The sequence below is a fragment of the Phaethon aethereus genome (assembly GCF_964289735.1).
Source record: "Phaethon aethereus genome assembly, chromosome: 1".
Taxonomy (NCBI): domain Eukaryota; kingdom Metazoa; phylum Chordata; class Aves; order Phaethontiformes; family Phaethontidae; genus Phaethon; species Phaethon aethereus.
This window is the reverse complement of record NC_138575.1, coordinates 94,444,287-94,470,309: the sequence shown is the minus strand read 5'-3', so window position 1 is coordinate 94,470,309 and position 26,023 is coordinate 94,444,287. Positions and strand designations below refer to the sequence as shown.

Sequence of the window (26,023 nt, the reverse complement as noted above, 5' to 3'; positions counted from 1 at the left end):
ACAGCCCAGCCGTGCGTAGTATTTATCTCATCTTCATCAAACTGCACCATGTACTGTTCCGCTAATGCAGGAATTCAGCTCCTTGACGGTAGCTGGGTGTCCCTTTTCAGCTCTTTCAGCTGTATGCAGTGTGGCAGGATGCAATGGGAGGAGCAAGGAGGATTGCCATGGTTCACGTGGACCTGCTTTGCTCACAGGCAAGAGCAGCCTCAGGCTTCTTGTCACAGGACCTTTCACCAGCACAAGAGACACAAAATGCCTGAATCCACCTTAAAAGGTAATGCTATACCCACATGAGCTACCAGTTACCTTCCTGCCCTATGCAAGAAGAGATTTTAAACCCCAGCACTGTCAAGAAGCTCAGGCTGGCATCCCTGCACGGCTGACGGTATTCACCCAGAGAAGGTAGATGAATGAAATTCAGAGCAAGCCTGACATGCCAAGAGTCCTATTCCTCCTGCGTCAGAAATTAGGCTCTCAAGGGAACACTTGTAAGAGCACCAGTTTTTCCTAGACCTCCCTTTCCCCTCCAACCACCTATTTTCTCTTGGTTTTGATGTTGTGCAGAGGGCTTGCTGGATTACCACCCCCACCAAACTGGCACCAGATATTCAGAGAGCACTTTCCCCTCCATGCCAGCCTGTACTATCAGGTACAAGCCATTTCTTCTAGAGGCATAAGACAGTCAAGTATGGGGTGTGCCAGGATGGGGAGTTGACAGCATTTCTTCCTGAAGGCCTCAATTTTGTAATTAGGTTGACGTGAATAGAAAGGTCCTCCTCCATGGCAAACACGCACCAGCTCTCCCTTACAGTCACGCTCAGGGAGACTGATGCTTCCTGATCAGGGTTACCCTGCACCAGTGAGTAATTTTCTCCCCCGCCCCAGACCAGTCTGCACTGGAACTACTGACTAATATTTCTGAACTGCTTAGCGATTAAGAATCCTCGGTGCACAACCCAAGACACTTGGCACAGAGTTCTATAAACCTACACAAACTAATCAGCAACTATCATCTTCTTGAAGACTTGGGGTTTTTTTTCATGATTTGTCCTAGTGGTTTTTTTTTTCCTCCTCGTTGTAACAAAGATCCTGAGAACAACCTGCATTAGTTGACTGCAGCAGCAGCACTGTGGATTAGCATGGTATCAAAATACAAAACAAACACTGGCCACACAGGACATCTCTGAGTATTTTTATTTAACAAAAATAGCTATTCAATTAGAAACCAACAATGTCAATACATTGACTGAATCTCATAAGCACCAGTAACTCTGCCTACAGTTCCAGTCAGGCTCTATAGTCACCTCATCACCACAGTGTAGGAACCTGAACAGCATCCAGGTGTGGCTTCCATACATTAACAGGCCTGAAGATGTACGCAGGGTAACATGCCTCTCTTGCAGTTACCACAATTTCATTACTTTGGTAGAAAAAGCATTGTTATTGCTGTAATTCATTAGTTAATTTTTGACTTGCTTTTAAATAACTGGGTTGTTCTCCATCAAAGATTTGTTCTCTGTATGAAAAACGTGATTAAAATGGAGCTGCTTCTTTCAGTGACTTGATACGAGTGCTGTACACCCACTCCTTGTGCCTTGCTGCAAATGCCAGCAGGCCAAGGAACCCAAAGGACAGGATATGCACTTACTCTTCCCTTCCCAGGACAGCTCATGAGCTAGCATTTCATGGCTTTATATTTTATTTATTTTAAAAAACAAAAAACAGTAAAGAAAGGAATATATACATGGGTGGTTTCAAGTTTCCATTTCAGGATAAGGCAGTTAAGTTTACATGTGTAAATGCCAGTACAGCTGAGCCCCTACATTTAGGGGAATGTTCTAGGAGGCAGGCTGCAAACACAGAGCAGCTTTGGGGAGCAGGTTCCCCTGAGCAGCCAGCCTTGAATGGCTCCCCAGGCAGCACATCCCAAACACATTAATCATTCACCTTGTGAGGTAAAGGCTGAGGCTTACAGAAGTGATGAGAAAGGCTGCACCTGTCCCAGCCAGGGGAGAAAAGCCTTCCCAATCCCAATACCATGAAGTCTCCATGGCACTAAAAGCAAGCAATGAATCAAAGCTGCTTCTTCAGGCTCTGACTGGAAGAGGGTCTAACCAGCACACAGAAAGAAGGCGTGGAGGGAAGCATGCTGCCTTGCACCTTCTCCCTTGCTAGTTCTCTATATGCTTACTCACCACGACCTGCACAGCAACAGGGACAGCCTATAACCCATGTGCACAGTACACTGCGGAGATCTGTTCCTGTGCTGGTCATGGTGCCTGAGTATACAGGTGCCCAAGCCCAGGACAACTCTGCGCAATTCCTTCCCAGTGCTGAAGCAATTTGGAAAGAATACATTCTTTTTAAAAAACAGATATGAGGCAAGTCCCAAATTGCTTAGACTGGACAAAAAAGAACTGTCTGCTCCCAACATTCGTCGTCCTTGCTTAGGTGGAAAAGAAAGAGAGAGGTAGAGAGTGGGAAGAGACTGACCAGAAGCACAAAGGCATTTTAAAAAAGGAAGAACTGACAGACAAGAAATCAGCATTTTTCAAAGCCTCAGCATTCATCCTGATAACTACCTTAAGGGAAGGTGTCCATTTAGTCACTGCAGTCATGAGTCTCCAAGACTACAAAGGAGAGCTTAAAATCCTGCAAGTCACGAGTCTCCAAGACTACAAAGGAGAGCTTAAAATCCTGCAAGTCACCTTCTTTTTCAGTGCTGTACAAACACTCACCATCCCACTGAAATAGCCCAGCCCCCAGGGTTGCGAGGCAGTGACTCCTGTAATGCAGGAATCTGCAGTCCTAAAAGGCAAAGGCAAGGATGTCCAAGGGTCCCTCAGATTAGCATTTTTTCCTACTTAAACACCCTCTAAGCTTCCCTTCCAGCTTTACAGTCCCTTGGGCACAGGCCTTCATGGCAGGAGTAGCACTGCTGATATAGCCAATTCACCAGCATCACAAGTTGCCTCAGGACACAGTTAAGTTTTTGGGGAAGCACCATGATCAGCAATGGTAAAACTCTGTCAGCAGGGGTGACAGACAGGAACAGCAGAAACAGTACAAGCAACTCAATAAAGCATGTGCACATGCAGAAATCTAAGTGTACTAGTCCTCAAAAAAGAGCATCCAGCATCACGGGGCAGGCACAGGACAGCTCCACTGCAGAGCACAGGCCTAAGGCCACCTCCTGTCCCAGGCCTGCAGCTCTCCAGGGAGGTCGATTAGTCTGCCCTCACTTCTGCCCTGCAGCAGCACCTCAGTGAAAGAGAGAGAGTAGCAGCTGACTAGACAATCATGAAGCTGCCTTTTCAATGGCAGCCTCCAGGTGCACAGCCTTAGACTAAAACCTCCCAAGGCTTTAATTCTTTGAGAAAACTTACTGTTCTTTGCTGTACATTCCATATAGGCAACAGAAGAACAAAAGGCATTTTAGAAAGAAGATATTTGTTCTTACTCATGTAAGAGCCAATACATTTACCTTCTAAAATGTGCTACTAATATAGTATAAATACGGATCAAATACCATTAAGGTGACTGCCTTGTGAAGAAAAGGCAGAGATTAAAAAACAGACCAAGCCACTGAGAGTCTTCACTTGGTGCACTACTGGCTTTCAGGAGATCTGCGCTGCATCTGTTCTTGTCTTCTGTAAGCTCTCATAATACTATATATGCCACTGCCCAAGAACACCAGCGAGATGGCCGCAAAGTAAGAGGCATAAATCATAAACTGCAGAGAAGGGGGAAGAAAACAAAAAAAAGTGGTTAAACCAAGCAGTTACCAAATTTGTAAGGAGGTTAATACATGAGCTCCCCTCCTCTTCTAAAATATCAGGAATCAGTGATTACTTCTGTCAGCAAACCCTAGACCCAGAAACAGGTAGCTGAGAAGCTTTACAGCTTGGTTTACCTTCCTCCCTCCTATCAGTAAAGCAAGGAAAGTCTGTCATACCTGGGTGAAGATGTCCAACCCAAGCCCACTGGCATCCACAACAATCAAAGTGAGCAAAGTTTGAAGTGCTAAGGCAATGAAAGTATTGACCCCGAACACCAGGGCATACCGCTCCACACTGAGATTTGTAGCGATCTGGAACCTGGAAAGGGATGACCAGAAATATAAGGACAGGCAAAAAGCAGGGAAATACAAGAATAGAGGGAACATGTCTGGACAAGACAGCTATGCAGCCTGAAGCATTACACAGACTGGTCCAGTATTTTCCACAGCTAACCTCACACTGACAGTGTACTTCTCTAGATAGGATCATGAAGGTCTTTTCCAACCTTAATGATCCTGTGATTCTATGACAGACTAGCATAGAGGCTAGAAGCCGCCCACACAGACATCTAAACAGCTAAAACACCCTTTGGGACCTCTGTGAGTTTCATTCTTACTTGAAGCAGTGCTCCTGTCCAATGCAGCTAAAGCACCTTGTCACCCAGAGAAGATGCAACGTGCTCTGATCCCAGAGAGCTCTGGGCAATCTCAAAGCATCAGCCTACTTGCAGTGTGGTCCATAGCCTCCCACATCCTTCTGACCAAAACTCCTTTTGCAGTCACCAGCCTCAGGATCTCCTCTCATAGTGTGCTTGAGCTATCTTGTAGCAATTATGTATGTGTGGTTCAACAACAGCTGTGTTTTCCTCCCCAAAGTGACAAATAATATTGAAGAACTTTTCCTTCTTACAGGTTAGGGAAAGTTGACCCTACAACACAGGCAAAGGATTGTCCTCTCCTCATCTGCAAATACTTCACTCCAGTCATGTTTATGAAAAACATTCCCCTGGCAAGCAGGGCTATCTAATATTTAGAAATAGTCACTTTAGTGTCATAAGACTTTTAAGCTTGGGCAGGCTGCCAGACAAATATATTTCTGTGTCTCAGTTTCCAACCTGAATCACAACAGAAACCCTTGCAACTTGATTTCCAGATTCCTGGTAGGCAAGGCTCAAGTCACATGGGAAATATGCCAGCTTTCACACCAGCTGTAACCTTGAGAGGAATTTACGTAAAAAGATACTCACGTTGCTATCGTGATTAGCAGCATGTAGATAATTCTGAAGACAACATAGGATGCATAGCACACCCAGATATTACGAACCGTGTCCATGATGTACACAGCAGCAGCAATAAGAAAGGAGAACAAGGCAAGTGCCACTTCACCCCACATTGCCCAGGATGTTTTTATGTGACCCACAACAAACACTGCAACAGCTCCTGTGAGGGGAAGGAAAGCATAACTGTTAGTAATTGCAATTGGAGAACTTTGGAGACTGTTTATCAGGAGCTGTGCAGCCCCTAATAGCCAAACATGATTGAAGTGGAGGACACTAATGTGCACACCTTAGCAGCTCTCCTTCCTGACCTGTCTCTCACCTGGAAACCGGCTGTAAACTCCTATTCACTTTTACAGGAACAAAAAAACCCAAACAAACATAAAACCAAACAAACACAAAAACAAGCCCCCAAAATCCAAAGAGGTCAATGCTGACTGCCTCTGAAGTCTTCTCTCTGGCTTCAGAAGCACAACAGCTCCAGGACTCAGACCACTGCCACTCAGCTCTCTGCGCCTGACTGTAGCAGTGTTGTCAATTGGGCTACAGAGAAATGCAAACCACGGTTCTCAAAAGCACTCAGCTAATTATTTTGTGGTGCTTTAGCAGTGGGTACGAGAAAGACACTACCCACTTTGATACACAGCTGCTAGAGCTCTCTCCCAGGAGGCAGAAAAGCCTACATTTACTGTCTTCATGCTGGGCTGTAAGAATAAGAGCAGGGGTCCAAATCCATGTCTCCTGGGATGCAGCCTAATCACAAGCTACAGTTACACACTGTCGATTGTGCAAGACCAATCCCTTGCAACCAGAACAGGTTTGTAACTCCTGCTGGATTTTATGAAGAGGGGATGGGGAGAGAAGACAGATCACAACATGGAAAGCACGTGATATGTCATGCAACTCAATGAGCAGACAAGGTGTGTTTCATGCTCTATCACAGCTGTAACTACTGAGAAGCCCAAATACGTATTACAAGAAAATTTCCATTTGAAATAGGCCTTGTTCTGCAAAGAAGACAAATAGCAACCAACAGCATAACGACACTGCTGTACATAGCAAACTAGATAAACAGTGTACTGACAAAGGGAGGTTTACTGGAGATATCTGAAAAACAGGATTGTATTCAGCATTTGACCACTGTACAGAAGTGCTACAGTGCAGTATCTAAGCTCTTTGTAGCCCTTCACTGGCCTGCTATCTTAGAAGTCCTTCAGGCACAATGAAGGCTCCTTATATACCATCAGTGAGTACGAGCCTGAAACCCTGTCAGACCTCACATCAATCTTGAAGACTAGTGAAAAAGGTAGCTATGCCAAGGGAAAGGAATTTTTTTTCCCCTCTGAACTCTTCTTTCCAGTGCCTGCTATGACACTACCTGACTGACATTTTGCTCTCTGAATGTCTGGCTCCCCCAGTAGCAAAACCTTGACATGTAAAAAGCAGCTAAGTCCTAGAGCCTTCTTTCTACTGTCACAGCAGTTATGAAATTTGGAAACAGACATTCAACATCTCGCTCTCTGGGGGTCTTGTGGCCACTCTTAAAGTCATACTCCCCCATGTCTCAAGCTTGTATCAGCCCGACACCTAATTATGAAGACATATACAATCTGTGTCCTGCAATTAGATACCTACAGCTGGTTCAGTGGTTTCACATCCCAACCTGATAAAGGATTGCCACATTTCCAAGAAGATGCAGGGATGCAGCTAAGCAGTCGGTTGACTTCACTAGAAATAATACTATTTATCTTGCCTGGGACAGGAAGCTGACAGCCACATAAGTCACCACGCTCGACTCAAACCCTTCTGCAGGGCAGCACAGGTACAGGCAGGGATGGCAGCGGCACCTGACATGAAGGTTGCCAAACATTGCTCATAACCGAGCACAGAACGAGTAAGAGCCATGAAAAATAGCAAATCAGATCCGGGATGTACCAGGAAAGGTTATTTCTAGTAAAAGAAGAAAAGTGTATTAATGTTCTTCTACAAGTCTGAAGCCTCACTGAATAAAGCTCAGTGCAGCTCTGGTCTTCAAAAAGAATGCAACTCAAACAAGACTTGGTGCAAAGGACGGCTAGTAAGATAACAAAGTGAACAAAGAGGTTTGCTGTGGGAAAATAACAGAAGATTGGCAAGGAGGACTGTAAACACGCTCAAGCGACTTGCAGCTTGAGGTGTTAAAAAACATATATCATACTCATTGCTGTTTGGTATTGTGTGTTGGACAAGTAGAACATCTGTGTTTAAATAGCATAGCCTGTGATAGACTTAGAGGCACCCTACTGAACGTGCTTGAGATTCCTGCCCTGCTGTGGGGAAGATCAAAGTGTAGTGGTAAATTACACCTGCACGAATCCCTGAAATACAGGCGAAAACAGCAGGTTCGTTGATCCGCTAGCAAGGACCGAGCTCTGCAAGTGCCTGTGTTCCTGCTTGTGTGCCTGTGCCTGGGTGCTGCTTCAGGGATCCCCCAGTTTGTGAGGTAACAAAAATAAATCTACTCTTTACATTTCATCCATGGTTTTGTGGTTTTTCCTGCATTCTGCCTGGGTCGGCTCACACACTTTACCAAAGAACAACTAGAGAAGCTTGGTTTCTTTGGTCCAGAACAAAGAACAGTTATCTATAGATAGGCCAGGATGAGATAATTTTGTGCTAAAATACAACCTTGGCGTGAATTCAGAGATAATAAAGTGCTCATTAATAAATTCAAACTGGAAATCAGAAGTCAAAGCATTTGCACTAGTGCCTAGGAAGTCACTAGGTACTTCCTAGTGCAAATGGAAGTGCACCAGATGCTCATCCTTAACAGGTCCCTTCCAGTTGTTATGCAGTTCAAGCTTTTAGTTGAGATTACTACTTCACTAAGTTTCACTTGTTCCAAGCAATGGGTCTGCATCAACCAGAAGGAATTTTTGTTCAGGGACAGCAGCTAATTTACTTTCGGAAAACATCATCCAAAATCATTCAAGCATTTATAAAAATGATACTAGAGGGGAAAAAAAACCCATCAAAGGGCGAAACGAAAAACTTCAGTTTTTCATGAGTTTAGCGCCAACTACCTTTTCTTCCAATAGGTCCATTGTTCACAGACCTTTAAAAAAAAAGGACCTTGATATCAAAGATGTTCATAATAGGTTTGAAAAATATTATTATTATTTTTTTTAAATCTGCCCACATTTGGCCACACTATGGATCGTCTTTCCCTTGATACCAGTTCTTCTCTTTCTTGGGACCAAGGCAGGATGGTAGAGGAAGCCAAATCAAACAAGAAATAAGAGCCACAGCATCACAGTAGAGTGGAGCAGCAGTATATGACTGCATGCTATTAAAATGCAGGTTTAGCACACCAAAGACTACTTAATAGCCAAAGTCTTCAGAATCAAGTTGCCAACAGTTTCAAACCCAACAAATACTGGATGGTAGACCAGCTTTTAGAACTATAAAACAGTCACCACTTCCCACTGAACTCCAAGAGAGTGCTAAGCTCTGAGTACTTTAGCACAAAGTACTAAACCTTCCTTGTTTGTGTACCTTGGTTTCTTTTGCTCCCAAGTAGGTGATGTCCACAGCAGGTGGTGGAACAATGGCTCCATCAAAGAAAAGGAATGTATTGCAGCAACACCTAGAGAGCCTCTGCAAGTGTATGTCAGCTATATTAAAAAGGTTTTATCCTAGTTCTGGTGATGGAACAGTATTAAACAACTTAATAAACAGATGTTTGTGTTGACTGACCTACCTGGCCCTTTCAAGTCAAGCAACTTCTTTCATCTTAATAGCTTTTCTGCTTAACAGTGCAGAAGTGACTACATGGTGGCTCACTGCATGCTGCATGCATACAGGAAACCTTCATACGTTCCCTACACCGCCAGAGAAAAAAAAAAAGCAATAAACCCATATGACTCTTAGTTTGACTTTGAGTAGTTAAAACAAGCTTAACCCCACTGCCACAGTGACAGCCAAGAACACACAGTCAGCCTGGAGGCTTCTGCCGAATATCTCGGAATGAAGATTGACTTGGGAGACTCTTTTAAACACCTACACACCGATTACAGGCATCAGGGCTGCATACACCAACAAACTCAACACTGAGTACCATACCTGTGCACGTCACTGAAGACTCACCCTGAATGCTGGGGTTGCCTCTCCTGCACGCACAGGGGAACACAAGACACCTGCCAACCATGCTCTGGTGACCTTGAGGGACACAAGGCATTTCTCACAGCAGAGCAGGAGCTACATCAGCAGCTTACCTAGCAGCGTTGACGCCGCTTCCACGGCGCCATTGTAGATCTCCGTGCTGTGAGAAGGCAGTACCATCTCCCACAGGCCCTGAGCATAGTTGATGACCTGGAAGTAGCCGCAGGTGGACAGTGCCCACCACACCGACCAGCAGAGCATGGTCTGGGAGGAGTAGCACTGCAGGAAGTCCTGCCAGAGATCTTTGAGCACCTTTACAATGTCTACTTTCTGCTCCTGCATAGATTGGAGAAGGAAAAGGAGAGAAATGTTATTCCATGTTTATAAATACTTCACACTGCTCCACAAAATTGTCCCTTTCCAGTGGTCTTATCACTGGTGACTGACAATACCACTCTTGGACAGAAACCCCCCCAGAGTAACAAATAAAAAGCTTTCCCATGCCACAGTCCCAGCAGTTGGTCTCTGTCCCCTTACGTGCAGAGGAAGGGTTCAGTCCCAAGCACCCCTCAGGCTCTGGGTCTCTCACACAGAGAGCAGAAACTGCTAGCTGTTAGAAGTACTACGTGAGCAAGTGAAGGGTACCAGAGAGAAGAGACACAGGAGAATGGGACACAATATCCACTTTGACGAGACAGCACGAGAAGCCAGTCATTCAAATCATGAAGGCAAAAGCATCACTGACACTTTTCATAAGTCCCGATCCAAATTAAATCAAATTTAGTAGAGCAGAGATCGTGAAACCCACTGGATGCATTTTTTTTTCCCCACAAAGAAGTCAATTTTCTTTGGTAGTAGGATTCAGGGATTATAAATACTCAAAGAAGTGATCTCATTATGCTGCACTCTACCCCTGTTAATGTTCACCAAGGCTCTGAAGGTGAGAGATGTTGCCTGAGGATCTGAAGAGAAATGGAAGCTGCTTTCACCAGACATTACTATCGTAAACAGCAGCTCCCGCATATACAAGCGCTCTGACAAATGTAATGAGATAAAAATAAAGCTTTCCCCTCCAAATCTTTCTAGAAAGAGCACAAAAGGGGCAGACCCATGAAGTTTTTTGAAAAAACTTTGAAGATAGCTCAGATCCAGCAACAGGGGATGATGACAAATGAAAATTGCCTTTTATATACAGGCTGCCACAATCCTGCTCCTGACTACTTTATGCCAACAGTAGCAGAAAAAAATGAACATATCTTTACTTTGTAGACAGAGCTGCTAATTATGTTTGCTACACATACACACACAGAGTCTTTGTAGACAGGCAAGACCCTTCTCATGTCAGTCAGAGCAGTGACTACTTCATATGAGACTGGGACGATCCCCAGGGCCCACCCACCATCTCTAGCCACCTTGAGCTTGGATTCCCTGCTGCGAAACAGAGCCCTGTGACAGGACTGAGCTATTGCACATTGTGCTACTGTACATCCAGTTGCGGAGCAGCTTCCAGTCAGCAACAGCAACTTCAGGCTCTTGGCAGCATGCCCTTTCCATGGGGAATTGTGCAGTATGTGCCTGGGAAAGACTATTCTCCATAAGCAATAAAACACATTTTAAGATCTTTCTATTAAAACCCCCAAAGACGATAGCCTAACTGCATTCTGCACTCCTTTTTTTCCACTCCTTGAAGCATCACTGATTTCTGAGCATCTTCATTAAACACCATACAGTCCTGTTGATGCTTTGCCAATGGCAAAACGCTTGCTCCGCGCATGGACGCTGTCCCTCCAAAGCCCAACAGAACAACTTGGGAAGAGGTCAGCCCGCAGCAACGCAACTTCAGCAACTTAACTCCCACACAGAAGGTTTCACACAGAGCTCAAGTTTTGGTGCAGGAAAAACAGGGAAGGGAACCATCACATACACTGCAAAAACTGATTTGGCACATTCAACCCAAGCATGTGCCCGATAAGACAGAAAAGTCCACCCGCCCTCCCACCGCCTGGAAATCCTGCTTCAGTACAATTGCTCGTACAGCCACTCATTCATGTTCGTGAAATACAGTTGCCATTACTTTAGTAAGGACTATCATCACACAGCAATGCTTCTAAGCTTTTAGCACCTCGTGTAACTGAACTCTGGAGAGTTATGCAAGTGTACTTGCTCCTTTTTTAAAATTTTCACCATTAGTTTGGAACCACCCTTGCTCTCACAGGATGGGAGTAAGATAAACAAAAGGAACAGATAAGTGATATTCATGCTTTAGTCATTATTGGCACGAATTTGTCTTAACAAATACCCTTCAGCAAGCAAGTACATCATAGTTAAAAATACTTTTGCTCACACAAGACTGTGCTGGATGGGGCAGGATTAGGTCCCTGGAATGTTAATACCTTTAATTCCCAGCTGTAGCCAAAGAAGGCTGAAAGCAGCCTCGGATGCTGCCTCCCCCAGCCCAACTAACTGGGGTTTACTTGCTAAGTGAAATACCCATGAGCTGACTAAAGCAACAGCTGCACTTGGCTCCCGGCTTCTTCTCAGAACGAGCACAACCTCCTCCTGACCGAGGAGCAAGGCCGACCTCTCCCCAGGCCCTCGAACCCCCCTGCCGCGACAGGCTCTCCATATGTCTGCATTACCTGCAGCAGCATGGCAGAGACCTGCCCAGCAAGCAGCCACACACACGCATCAGGCCTCAAACTGGAGACTGCCCGCTCGTCACCTCGTGGGACCCGACACATCCCACCACCGAACAAGGCTGCCTGCACGCTTGTTTCCACACAAGTGACTTTGTTAGAGGTTACGTAGCCCGCTAAAGCCGCAAGTCAGGGCACTACCTTGGCGCTTTCATGGACTGCATTAAGCCATCATTATGCAGAGCTCTTTCCTGCAATTTATCTGTGTTCTGTCCATTTATAACTAATCAATGTCAGCCTGTAAGTGCTCTCAAGGACTACTCAGTCTCCTTCCTGGACCAGCTTCCTTCCAGGATCATAAGACAAAACTAAATTACTACACAGCTTATTACTGCACAACTTGCGCAACAGTTGAAGTAACGAGTGTTTCCAGAATGTAAGTGCAGGAATAATTGCCTCCTTTCTCTAAGTTGTAGGGTGCATCCGGAAGCACACACAGAATTTGGATATACACACAATTTTTAGTGCCCCACAGATGTCCCGTGCTTTGTTGAGCAGCAATTTGATGCCCAGAGAATTTTAATCACAGCCTCGTGAGACATGCAGAACAACTTCAGAAAAACAAAGGAGCAGCCTACCAGGCTGCAAAAGGAAGCCAGGAATACATTTTCCTGAAGCAGGATAAGCAAAGGAATACTTTTTGCTGTTGGATATTCTCTACTGCTGTGTGTGTATATATATATACACATATGCAGATAGGCATGCATACGTATATGCATGCGCGACAACCACATCAGTACTGCATATTCTACTTACATAAACCCAGGGCACAACTCACCTGTTTCTCTGCTGAATGACCCTCCCCATTTAAGGGAACTTTTGTCTCATCCTCCCAGCCGCCTGCCCTCTGCACACTGGGATGATCTTGGACAGCTGATCCGTTTTTACAATCCATGACCTTCATTTCCCAGCTAAGCGGCTGACTTGAGACGTGATGAAAAAAAAGGCTTTTCTGTGGCATGGGCAGGAACCACGCTGTGCCAAAGGCAATGGAAACGCTGGTTAAGGAGATAACGTTCAAGCTGAAGAGGGACCATCCTGCCACGGACACAAGGACCTGCCCGGACACCGAGCCCACTGTGTAGCCCACCAGGGTGGCACTCCGGCAGTAGCTGGTGACCTTCTGGTACAGGTTGACATCGACGACACTGTAGATGTAAGAGTAATAGGCAACGTCGGTGGCCGTCCCTATCCCGTAGAAGAACTCGAGGAACTGGATGGCCCGCAGCCCCTGGGCGTACAGCAGCATGAACCAGGTGATGATGAGGCTCAGGCCCTGCAGCAGGACCACGGGCTTGTACCGCAGGTAGTCCGTGGCCAGGAACACCGGGAACAGCAGTGCCAGGTAGGAGTAAGTCCACACCGGGTAAATCTCGTTGAACACCTGGAGGGGGAAGAGAACGGTGGTAATCCCCAGCACCCACGTACTGCGAGCAAAACACAAATACGCCCAGGTAGGGGTGCGAGGTGCCCGGGGCCGCGGTACCTGGGTCTCGGAGAGGTTTTTGTGCGGCCCCAGCAGGTAAGGGGTGAGGAAGGGCTCCGAGGGCCGCACGCTGCAGAAGAAGCCGTAGGCGCACAGCAGCCCTGTGGGCAGCGCCCAGCAGCATCCGCCGCCGCCGCTGCTAGCCCGGGCGGAGCGCCGCGCCGGCCGGCCCCCCCGCGGCCCCGCCATGCCGGGCGGGGGCTGGGCTGGGCTGGGCCGGGCCGGGCCGGGCCGGGCCGGGCCAGGCCCGCTCCCGGGGCCGGTGGCGGCCGCGCGCCCGTCCCGGGTCACCTCTCGCGCCCGCCGCTGCTGCTGCCGCCGCCTCCCAACAGGCACCTCCGGCCGCCGGCCCGCGGCGCTGCTCTTAAACACCATTCGCCGGCGCTCAGGAGGCGGGGCTGCATGCTGCCCTCTGATTGGGCACCGCCTCCTCCTCCCGGCAAGGCGAGCCAATGGAGAACGGGGGGCGGGAAGGCTGTGGTGGGAGAGGAGCACGTGTGCACGGGGTGGGAGGGGGCGCGGCGCGGCGCTGCCGGCCCGGCGTGGGCTGCCGAGGGGCATCGCCCACGCCCCGCCGGTGCCTCAGCGTGTGAGGGACACCTGGAACTGGGGCCCACCCTTGAGTGCGAGCGCTGCCTTCCTTACCTGAACGGCGTAAGGGGGAGGCCCGTCAAAGGAAAGGAGGGCATGTTGTGTGGTTACGGCACACATTCAGAACGGGCGGCAGAGCGCAGGACTGACACCCCTCTTGCCTACGCGCGGAAGGAGAAGACGCAGCAGCGTGGCGGAGCTCCAGCCGCTGCTGAGGTCACCCCCATAGCTCACTCTCCCCTTAAAATTCCTCACCTCCCCCTTCCCCCGAGGGGCAGGTACAAGCCTTTCCTGAAAGCCACTTCGACAAAGAGATCCCTTACCTGCTGTGCTGCTTGCGTTCCTGGCCCAAATGCACTCAGCTGCTGACCTCTGCCACTTGCTTCCCTTTAGCAAGGTAAGGGCCACTTCTGTGGTTTAGTAAGAGCTTGCACCTACTGTCCAGCTAGAAGAAATGTTAGACAAGAGGGGAAAATAAAACTATTACATTAAAAGTAATTACCTAAAGCTTCGCCCAGGACTATTATTCTTAAAGCTTTGCCAATCCTTCTCTAAACTATTTGCTCTTCTGCCATTCCACCTGTCTCACACTGTCTTTCAATCTACCTGCTTTGCCGTTCCCTATGCTCCACTCCCCTGATCTCCTCCACCTAGCTACCACTGCTAGGGCTTCCTACTCCGTACCTACAGTTGGTTCTCCAAATTGGCTGATGCCAAAGAAAGTTCACACCAGGGGTCAGGCCCCCCACCTGTGCAATTACATATCCTGCCTCTCAGCTGGGGCCGATGCTGGAGGAAGCAAAATAAAAGCCCTCAGAAGGCATCTGGCTATAAGCAGCTGGGTGGGCAAGAACAGTTTCCTCTCAGCCCCAGAACAGATTCCTTGAACAGAATTTTATTACTGTCTCCATCATCATAGCTTAATAAACATAGCTACAGTAGGCTTTGGGGCCATAAGATGACTCAGCTCTCTGGAAAATGTAGCTAAACATTTTGGTCCTGTATCGTCTAGCATAAGTGATTTGCTGCTTTCTGGCTATCTTCTGGGTCTAGCAAAATTTCCTTTCAATTGTTCTAATACCGTTGCTCATGAGCATCTCCATGTTCTTTTCTCTTGCAGGTTTATTAGAAAAAAAGATTACAATTGCCATTTCACCACAGTTTAGCTTGAAGCAAAACTCTAAATAGAGTCAGCTCCCGGTAATACTGCCATCCATCTCAGCCATTTGCAAGCAACTGCTGATCTCTTAAAATAGCACAGTTGGAGGGAAATGAGCCGAAACGATGACTGAGAAACAAGTTGCCACGGGGAACTGAACAGAAACACGCAGCTACCTCTCACTTAGCTCTTAGCAGCCCCCATGTTCTGCTGGCATGCAGCTCAGTAGCAGGTAATGAAAGGATATGGCCTGCTAGCAGAAGGCGCGCGCATCTTCCTACCAATTTGGGTCGTCGCATCACGCCGAGCAGAGGCGGGAGGAAAGACCCAAACCTTGGGGTTCCCATGGCACGCCCTGCCTGGGGGCAGCAGTTCCCACAACTTCCAGGCTGCTCGCAGGATCTGATGGGCGGCCTCAGTCCCTTCCAAAACAGCAGTCCCTCGAGTTTGTGCCACTGGAGCTCGACTGCTGTTTCCAGGGGATTGGCCAGGGTTAAAAGGAGGAGTTATGTCAGCTCAACCCGTTTCCTTGAAGCAGTACACAGTCAGTCAGTCAGGCAACCTAGATTTTGCCTCCAAAAACTGCATAAGAAAAAGAACCTGCAAAATTTTGATTTAAGTACTCCTGGTTTTATCAGGGTTTCTTCTGTTCTCGAAAGAACTCACCTTATTTTGTTTTCACAGAATATTTTCAGCCTTTGGAAACAAAATAAAATTTTATTCCTTGAATTTTTACTTCTAGCTTTCATTCCCTAGCTTTCCTCCCCATTTTCCCTCTCGATCTTGCCACTCTACTAGAAAAAGTAAAGTAAGGTTAGAGGTGTTTGATAGTAAAGAAAAACCTAAAAAATTCCAATATTTTTTTCCAAGATGGAAGACATAAGCTGTGAACAGTAGGGTTTCTCACCCATTCTTTCCTTAGTCTTCCCTGCTCTTTTCCTCTCTCAACAAGCACACACCTTTTTCTGTGGAAAAAAGGAGTAGTATGAAGTTTAAAAATAAAGAAATAGGGATAGGGGAAAAATGCCTACCCTTCAATGGTATTTTTCTTAATTCCAAAACCAAAATAACCTTACAATTTATGTTAGCATTAAACAACAACTGGTTTCATCCCAAAGCTACATGTTTGTTCATTTCCAGCTTCCCAGACAGGCGATGTGAAAAGTGTTTTGAAAATCACTAGAGTCCATACAGGATGAAACCATTTTCCACAGAAAAATCATTCTCTTACCAGAAAGATTTGATCAATTTGAATGATTGCTCGTATTCTGAACACTTCCACATAAATAATTACGTGGAAACAATGATAAAATCTTTCAAGACCACAACAGTGCAAGTCTGCCAGAGAGGCACCACCTGCACACGTGTGATCTGAACTGATTGAGTGATAGTTGCAGCATGGATGCACTGTGTGATGGCTGCCCTTTACAGACACAACTCTGGTTTCTACATCTCCTGAACATTTCCCAGTGAATAATGTTTTATACAACGACACAGCTCATACAGTACTATTGGACAAAACCTTCTGTGCTGGGTTACTCGACCACTCAGAACTGCCTTCAGAGAGTATGAGTTTCCTCAAACAACCTCTTTATCAGAAGCCTCACCTTCGTACAACTCAGGGCTGTGGTACACTAGAAGGTTCTCTTGCTGGCCAGGGTACATGCTGGCTGTGCTTTCCTGCTCCTCTGTTGCACAAGGGAAGCTTGAAACCTGTCTGTACTTGCCCAGAACTCTTCAGATTTTCAGATTAATCTCTGAAATTGCTGCTGGCACTTTGGAAGAAAAGGATCACACCAGGGCGCTGTTGCTGCTCTCCTTAGTGCTAATGACTAAGAATCCCTTTTTGTCTGAATCTAGGGTGAAATCACCCCTACGAGGATGTTTGATTCAGCATGAGATCCAAGCAACTCATCTAAATGCACATGTCAGTCTCAGAGTCGACAATGTTTTAAGGTCGCATCCACACCATAAACTCTGACAGGTTTCACCCAAAAATGCACCAGAGTATTGTTAACCAGTTCTGGCCTGCCGTTTATGGTGGAGGAATTTATAAAATATACATGCAGGAAAAGTTCTTTTAAAGTCTTGCCAAATTGTTTGGAGAAAAGCTTCTGTAAGTTAAAAACTTTCTGCACTCTTGTGAAGCTGTTATTCAGAGTTCCACAGAAATTCTGCAGAAGGAGGGAGTAAACCAGATTTGTCTTTTGCTGAGCATGGAAGAAACAAAGGTACATAAACGTGAGAAAAGGCAGCAATTGATTTCATTGTTTTTAGATTTGTTTTAGATATTTTTCTTTTGATTTTGGCCATTGTAATTAATTTGGGGAAGCAGACTCTATTAACTAGTATATAGTTAATAGTATATATGTTGGAATGAAACAGAAGTTGCGAGAATTAAAAAAAAAAATTATTTTTTAAATGAAGCATGATTAGTTTAGAACAAAGCCTATCTGTAAGCCTATCTGTAGCTATCTGTAAGAACAGAAGACTGGATACAACCCTGAAGGTCTGTGTCTTCTGGTTTCCCCCTCAACCAATCCTTCGATAGTTTGGGGGCTTTGAACAGGAGACTTACAAATATTATGCAGCCACAAAGGGTTAATTTAAAAGCTCTGGCATTGATTACTTTATTCAGATAGTATGCCTTCATTTCTGTTACTTCCTACTCTCCAATGGTTTGTTAGTTCCAGACTTTTAAGATGTCACATGTTGAGTAAATGTGAGCCCAAATTCAAGAGGATAGCCCTGTCCTGCAAGCACAGAGCACATGTTTCCCTGGCATCAAAACCAATAGAACAAGGCAATTTCACTGGAGGGAAGAATACTGTGTTTTCCCATATCAGGACCTCAACTAGTAAATTACTGTTTTAAAAAAGCCTTAAGACAGACAACAGAATTGGATCAGCTTCTTGATCCTTTCTTAATTCCTTTAAAATTCCTTCCCCTCTTCAAAAAATAAAGATGTATAAATTCTGCTAGGATATTCTTTGAATGCCACAGCTGGTTTGGAGCTATTCCAGCTTTTTGAGAGCAAGAAAACTCTCAGGGATATGTTGTAGTCTTGTATTTTAGAGAGGTGAAGGGAGGGTCAGCAGTCATCCTCATAAATATATTGCTATAATCTGATCAATTGTCCTTGCCCTGTAAGAAAAGGTCCCTTGCTAAAAGAATGCAACAGTTCTTCTCTGTAGCACGGACAGAGCATATTTTCTGTTTCTATTTTACTATACACAACCTGGCAGTCCAAGATATTTTGGTACTCTAGTTCAACACAAATTCATCATTTTCATTTTTCTGAAACTTCACGGTTTTTACCTGTAGTCCATGCCTTGACATCCACACATTCCACCATGTACCTCCTCCAGCGCTGCCTTCATCACCTCTAGTTCCATCCATGCTAGACCCTGCGTTCAACAAGACTGGTAAACCAAGTAAGTCCTGAAAGCTGTGCATGGGGGGAAACAAAAGCGGCACTGCAGTTTACTGGAACACAGCTGACAGAGAAGCTAGTGTAAAATCCAAGCTATCAAGACCTGCAGAAGCCTTCGAACAAACAGCAGCCATCTCTCCAAAGCGCAGGGTTGCTGTCGAAAGCCTCAGGCAGAGAGCTTCCCTTATGCCTGGCACACCATAGCAGGCTCTGCATTTGACACAATGCAGGCTGGGGCACACAGCCATTGGAAATCAGGCATTTACGGCTGAATTTGTGGAATCACTTGCCACAGGATATCAGATTAACTCTTGGTCTAAGATGGATCATGTTGTACAGTGCTATACATTTCCATTATGGACGTAACATTTTAAAAATATTTTGCAGTCAGCTACACGGGGAAAAATATGGAAAAGTCACTTAAGTCTGCTACAGATGGAGACACTGGTGGACGAATTTACATGGGAAGTGCTAAAAGAGAGTACAATAGCAGGTGTTACGAAGAAAAGCAAGCAGTGCATCAAGTAGACTTAGAAGAAACATACCCTGTACTTTCATTGAATGTAGAAGCACACAGGTCAGTCTGAATTGGTGCTTTTAGAAATATCTGGGTCACAGTGGGCTTTACATAGTATTGCTCCCATTAGGAATGGTGTTACAAATGTGCACAGGAAGCCTGAGAATGATCCCGTGGCCTGTTTTGGAGAGTGCTGTACAAACATTCAAGAAGATGGAGTCCCTACCTGGAGGAGTTTATTGTAATTAAAGCATGATGCAAGTACTGGGCGTAACAAACAAACGGAGGACGGGGCACAGCAACGATAGGAAAGTGCAGGTGGATAAACTGGTTATGATGTACAGCTAGCATGGATAAACATACAAAACAAAATATAGGAGGGAGAGCAAGAGGAGGAATATTCAGTGCTGATTAAGTGGAATGACTGACTCAGTCAAAACAGCAGCTGGTCACCCCGGAACAGTGTTGCCTCTCATTTCTATGGTGCGAAATAGGAACATATTAATAAACAGTCTTCCCTAGCACATATGTGGCCATGGGCACAGCCTTTACCTGCCTCCCTCAGGTATGTGTCCAAAAGATTTTTTCCTGTCATGAAAGATACCTCCTGAGCATCACTCCTTGCAAGGTTGCAAGCCCTGTTTTTGCCCCTTAACAGAGTCCTAAAATTCTGATCAACCCACCAGTGTTCATGGCCATTTCAGGGTGTGCTGGAGGGCGCTCAAAAGGTTGTCTATTTGTCCGGAGTCCTGATCAGATTCCCACTTGATGCTTTTTCTGTAGAGTTCTCCTGGCACTTCACATGAGCATACTTTTGCCATGCCTGCTCACTGATGCCTGTAATGTGTAAAGTGCCCCAAAGCCCAGATTCACCTTTGCATCTATTTTGATGTACAGATCAGGAGGTTTCTGAGAGAGTGAACGCAGAAATGTGATCTACATTGACTTTAATCCATGGGCAATATACAACTTTATGTCTCCATTAAGCTTTGCTATGCCAGTGGCATGGAGGGCACCACCCGGTTTGCAAACTTCTGGAAACCTCGCTGAAGGTGAGCTGGCTCAGCTCCAGGCCAGCTACCCCTGCAGTGCAGGCATTATGGTCAGAACTGCTAGCGGAAAAAAACAGCAAAAATGGAGGTTGCATCTACTCTACAAGCAAGAGGTGTGCTTACCGATTCCTATAAGCCTGCCTGAATCAGCTTTAGCCTTTACAGGGCAGTCTGTGCAAACCTGCCTGAATACGAGGCTAACGCATCAGGGTCTGAAGAAACTACTGCAGGGCTGCTGTCAGCAGCTACTCGAGAGCTGCTCAACTACTCTCTACGTGAAGTTCCACCGCACTTTCAATCCAAGAGCAGACGCAACCAGTTTCACAACCTCTGCTCGAAGAAGTACAACTACCACCTCTGGAAAACAAAAGGGAACGCTTCGTAGCACCTAGTGAGGAAAACATGTGGCTTTGTGCACAGCCATCCGTACGCTATTGCCCCTTGCAGATGGTCAACCTCAGGCACCCCGAGGCCTCCTGGAAGCTGGAAAGAGCATTAGAGGGCGGAAACTTCATCATAATGCTGTTTGAGGCTAAAAGGAGTTAACTTTGGACCTCTGGATGAAACAGCCCATGTGAAGGCACCCACTCAGATTCCTGAGTGAAGGAATTATCGGCCAGATGTGAATGCTCTGAACTCTGGCACCACATTTCTCCCTCAGTCCGAAAGAGCTTGCGTGTGGAGCTTTCATGCTGTGATACGCATCTTTGAGAACTGCAGGAACTCTTGCTCCCTGTGTGTATTTTGCAAATAACTTCAGCATACACAGGATTTCATTCCATGCTGTGTAAACGTGGTGCAAGTTTGACTGTTTTAACTACAAATTTCCAAAATCCTTGGCAGATTTAACCTAAGTTGGTTGCTTCATGAAATTGATAAAAGTTCTTGGTTGTCTACCAAACATAGCTTACCTTCCGTTGGGCAGATCCGGTACAGATATGATTTCACACCTTTGTTGCTGTAAACGTGGACCAAGAAGTTGACTGCCCATTTGCATTTGGAAATACTTTGAGTACTTAGTCTGGCTGGGATGGAGTTAATTCTCTTCATAGCAGCCTGTATAGTGCCGTGCTTTGGATCTGTGACTAAAACAGTCTTGATAACACAGGGATGTTTTAGCTGTTGCTGAACAGTGTTTGCACAGCACCAAGGCCTTTTCTTTTTCCCACTCTGCCCCACCAGCGAGCAGGTTGGGGCTGCACAAAGATCTAGGAGGGGACACAGCTGGGACAGCTGCCCCCAGCTGACCAAAGGGATATCCCAGACCATGCAATGCTGTGCTCAGCAGTACGAGCTGGGGGAAAGGAAGAGGAAGAGGAGGAGGATGGGGAAGAAGGGAGGGATGTTCCGCGTTACGGTGTTTGTCTTCCCAGAGTAACTCTTCCAAGTGTACTTCCAAAGTTTGTACTTCCAGTTTGTACAACTCTTCCAAGTTTGTACTTCCCCAGTAACCTTACAGGTGCTGAGGCCCTGCTTGCCAGGAGGGGGCTGAGCACCTGCCAGCCGCTGGGACATGGTGAGTGAAGTCCTTACTTTGCTTTGCTTGCACCTGCAGCTTTGCTTCACTTCTTAAACTGCCTTTCTATCAACCCAGGTTTTTCTGCCTTTGCCTTTCCAATTCTCTCCCCCAGCCTGCTGGGGGGAGCAAGCGACTGACTGGATGGGGGCTTAGCTGCCAGCTGGGGTCAACCCACCACAGCCCTTTTTGGTGCCTAACATGAGACAAGAGGACTTTGGGATAACAGCATTTGATTGGAGCACGCTGTTAAGCTCTTCATTGCCCAGGTCCTGTGCTTGCTTGCCTTACTCTGTATTAGAGCCTAGTGCTTGTTAGCGGCTGTTTTGGAGCTTTGCTGTTTGTTGTAGCGTTTATCATCTCGCTCCGCTGTGCCACGGAACATTTTGTTAATAGCAATGGCCACGTGCCTGGGCTGGCACAGGGCCCAGGCGCTGCTGCGGTTCCTGTGCTGCTATGCCGGGCGTACGGAAACACCAGCGTTACGGACTTAATTTTCATCGTAGCAGCCCATAGGCACAAATCCAAAACACAACACCCTAAAACAGGGTTGACAATACATTGATGTTTTGCATGTTGGGAAGTTGGGAGGGGACACAACCAGGACGGCTGATCCCAGCTGACCAAAGTCCTGTCCACTAGCAAGTAGAAACAGAATCTCCAACTTGGAAAATTGATGCAGATGTATTGAGTTATGCTCTTGCAATCAATTTTGCAAGTGCCTAACTTTACATAGAATCATATATATATATATATATATAAAAATAAACTAACTACCTATGTAGAACCTTTAAGATCACAGCCTTCGTAAACATAAATTGTTTAGCACATACCGCACAATCATAGTCCTGCTGAAGTTAGCAAGTATTTATTATCTGTTTTGTAGGGTAAAACCTGACTCCAAAGCTTACATTTATTCTTTTTTTTTTTTTAGTGAATATGGCTTGTATTGCAATTTCATGCCTGTATCAAACAAAACTAAATTAAGCACCATTACAAAATATTAACAAACTGATCTTTCAAGATGAAGCAATTATTCATACAGTTTCACCATTTGAAATTAATTCTAATTAGCACTGAAATTTCCCATCAAGCTGAAAATTTAACTTTCGTGATGCAAAATTTCACAAATTATTGACAAGGTAATACTGTCAAGGCAAATACACAAAATAAATTGTTGATGTTTTTCATGCTGCAATATTATCTTTATTTTCCAGTGAAAAATGACACCACTTTGTGACATAGTAAAAAAAAAAAACCCAAAGAAAATATTTGTTTAGTTTTTATATTTTTTCCCCCACTCCCATTATATACCTTCAGCTTGAAATGCATGGTCTGTAAGATACAAGAATTGAAAAACTACTGAAATAACTTGCTAACACTGTATGAAGTTCAAAGACAAACCACTTTGGAAAATCCACCCTGCTGAAGGGTACCTAGTGTGGTAAAGTGGAAGCTCTGCAATTAAGTGATTTACAGGATAGAAAACAAAGACACTACCTGAAAGCTTAGCTAGAAGTCTGCTGGATTAATGACTTCATGGATTGTGTATATGTTTTTGCTAGATGTAGTCATCCAGGGAAAAATCCCTGTATGCTGTATGCACAAGATTAGTTTCATTAGTGAAAATACTGTCAGGGCTAATCAGTAAAGAAGATGCAGATGTTTCTATTGCCCAGTTTCATCCAACCCTCATCTGCCACCACCAGGTGTTCAGCATTCTCACTGAACACCTACGGTTCTCAATGCCTCCCCGTGGTCTAAAAGTTTATATGGGACTGAATGTCAGGAGTTCTGGAGTCTCACCTTGGTTCTACCACAGCCATTCCATGACCTACCATAATCCAGGTTAAATCATTTCCCTTCTCATTTCTGGGAAAAAGATATTGCTGACTCCCCCTGCCGGTGCACTGAAGATGAATCATTATGTGAAATCCACAGCATTTCAGGTGTGCTGGGTATGTAAGAACCATATCAATAATGCGAACCCACATTCTCCGAGAAGGGGCTGCACACGCCTCAATGCTGGGATGCGTTCTACCTCCGCCGCAGCGCAGATGAAAGACCATGTAGAGGCGAGGCCAGCCCTGCAATCATTTCTTACTGAGGCATCACTGGAATGCAGCACCACAGCTCCATACCTGCACTGGTTTTCCCTCTCAGCCCTATGTATGAAGAACATCCTCCTGCTGTAGCTTTCTATTCCTCCTCTGTGCTGCAGAAGCATTACAAAATGGAGATAATCAGGGCTCAGCATTAAGGCCAGAGTCTCCATCCCTAGGGATTTAGAGCCTAAAATTAAGTAAAAAGTGAGACAGAGTACTGGTTAGAATGAAGAAGTGATAATACAAGTCAGAAGGGACTGCTATTTCTTCCCACAGAAAAGAAGCTGTTTTCTAAAGTGTGTATTTGTAGGAATGAAACATCTGCCAGAGAAATCTCTCAATTCTTGCTGGCAAACCATTAAGGTCCTTTGAGAAGGCACACATCCAAACTACTAAGTATGATTGTTTTAAGGGTTTTTAGAAAAAAAAAACGTTGTTCTGCATGACAATTGACAAAAGGTTAAGAGATCCCAGACTTGTCAGTCCTTTTCACAGCCAGACCTCCACCAAAATCACAGCCATAGAGTTCTACCCGAAGGGCAATACCATGATACCATTTTCTTGGAACAATGCGGATAAACCTGGACAGGATGGGTGGGTTAAAGAAATGCTTGACGTGCCCACTGCTGTTTTCATTACCCAAGAAAACCTGCAAATACACAAACATACTATTAGTTAAAAAGCAGCAGTTTAAAAAAAAAAACCACCCGCTTTTTCTTTTTAAAATGGTTCCAACTGTTGCATTAGCCATCCAGGCTAATCATTTCTGATTTTACATAAGACCACATCCAGTCTCTTCCCCAAAAAGCTGGGTCAAAGCTAGTTCAGGCCAGCAATATCTGAGTCTGAATGAATTAAACAGCCTCTGTTTCCATACACACTACAAAGTTTGCCATCCTAATTTGGATGGACTAAAAAAACCCAAACTTTCCTTATTTCACCTCTGCTAGTAGTCCTTGTCAGTTAGGTTGGTGTAAGGTGGTGTGGGCAACAATGTAAAGTACTGTGTCCGCTCTGTGGGTATCTGGAGCTCCCCAGCTCTGTTGCAGCAAAGCTGCTCACTAACATTAATTTCACTATAAAATCAAGGCAGAAGTAAAAAAACTGAAAAGAGGCCTTGGGAAATCCATTTGTCATTCTAATTAAATGTCCTCACTTACAAATAGTGTCAGCTCCTTTTATCACTATGTTGACTGTATTCTCAATGGGTCTGGAGTTATTTTCTTTTATTACTGTTAATGGCTATGATAAAAATCAGATGGATATTATGACATTATCTGCAGTAACCCCAGCTCCCTAGCATTTTAAAGTCCTGGGAGAGTACCTCTTTGGCTGGGTGTTCTGCCTTTGGGCCTTGATTGTGCTCAGCATCTAAACCAATGCAATAATACAATTATGTGAGCTGAGGATGATACCTTTGCCACTGAGCTCGAATCATCTAGATAGGATTTCCACTCTGAGCCTTGGTCACTGTATAGGATAACATAGGTTTTCACAAAGTATTCAGCAGATATGGACGTGACTCCCTGGGTAGCAATAGCAGTTATCTTCTTAATTGTGAGGAGATCAATTTGCAGCCACTGTTGGTTGTTGTTCAACTACAATTAATAAAAAGGGTCGTCTATTAGCAAACATGTCTATGTCTGTATTTGCTTAAGCAAAATATCCTGTTTAAAGATAGTTAAAACTGCATCAAAATGCACCAAAGAACTGCAGAAGAGTAAAGCTAAGGCAAAAGTCACATACATTCTTGGTGGCCCATAAAATTCTCCTCTTCACTGCAGGTGGTGTATTTGGTGTCATAAGGTTTCCACATTAATTCCCAACACATAACAAAAAATAACACAGGTTTATCTCCAGTATTAAAATGTAATACATAATACTAATACCAAATACTTATACAAAACAGTAGCTCACAGCAAATCTCAAGGTGTTTTGTGAAGAAATACAGCTCCATTTTGAAGACACAGAAGCTCACATGCCTTGCTGAAAGTCATCCACTCCCAGACCCATTAAGCTGCACTGCCTATAAGCCAAGACAGGAAGGGTTTCTTTAACCCCTACGAGCCAAATATTCAAGTTATATTCATCTTGTGAAATTACAAGGGCTGTTTCTGCAGGAAGTGCTGCAGGCTCTGGCCCAAAGGACACCATCCATCTCTCAGAATATGGTTTCATTGCTGTTGCCAGCAGTTCAATGAGTTTTCTACTGGAAGAGTTGAAGGAGCTTCTTCCTAAAGGATGGCTAAAGATTTGTGAAGTAAGCCTAT

At 45.2% G+C, this 26,023-nt stretch overlaps 2 protein-coding genes across 2 annotated transcripts in view; both read right to left on the bottom strand.

Moving 5' to 3' along the window:
• Positions 1 to 3,610: 3,610 nt before the first annotated feature.
• On the bottom strand, positions 3,611 to 13,569 carry SLC19A2 (solute carrier family 19 member 2; the record flags this gene model as incomplete). Its single annotated transcript, XM_082014071.1, has 6 exons — positions 3,611 to 3,736; positions 3,959 to 4,100; positions 5,029 to 5,221; positions 9,312 to 9,534; positions 12,673 to 13,278; positions 13,381 to 13,569. The coding sequence occupies 6 exons, from the start codon at positions 13,567 to 13,569 to the stop codon at positions 3,611 to 3,613; spliced, it is 1,479 nt and encodes a 492-aa protein (XP_081870197.1).
• Positions 13,570 to 24,172: 10,603 nt separating this feature from the next.
• Positions 24,173 to 26,023, bottom strand: part of F5 (coagulation factor V) — a gene marked incomplete at its 5' end in the record, with an annotated part of 33,862 nt that continues 32,011 nt past the window's right edge. The window contains 2 exons of the mRNA XM_081997389.1: positions 24,173 to 24,402; positions 25,169 to 25,351. Of these exons, the coding sequence (XP_081853515.1) occupies positions 24,214 to 24,402; positions 25,169 to 25,351 (372 nt within the window). The 3' untranslated portion in view covers positions 24,173 to 24,213. The remainder of the gene's footprint in view (positions 24,403 to 25,168; positions 25,352 to 26,023) is intronic.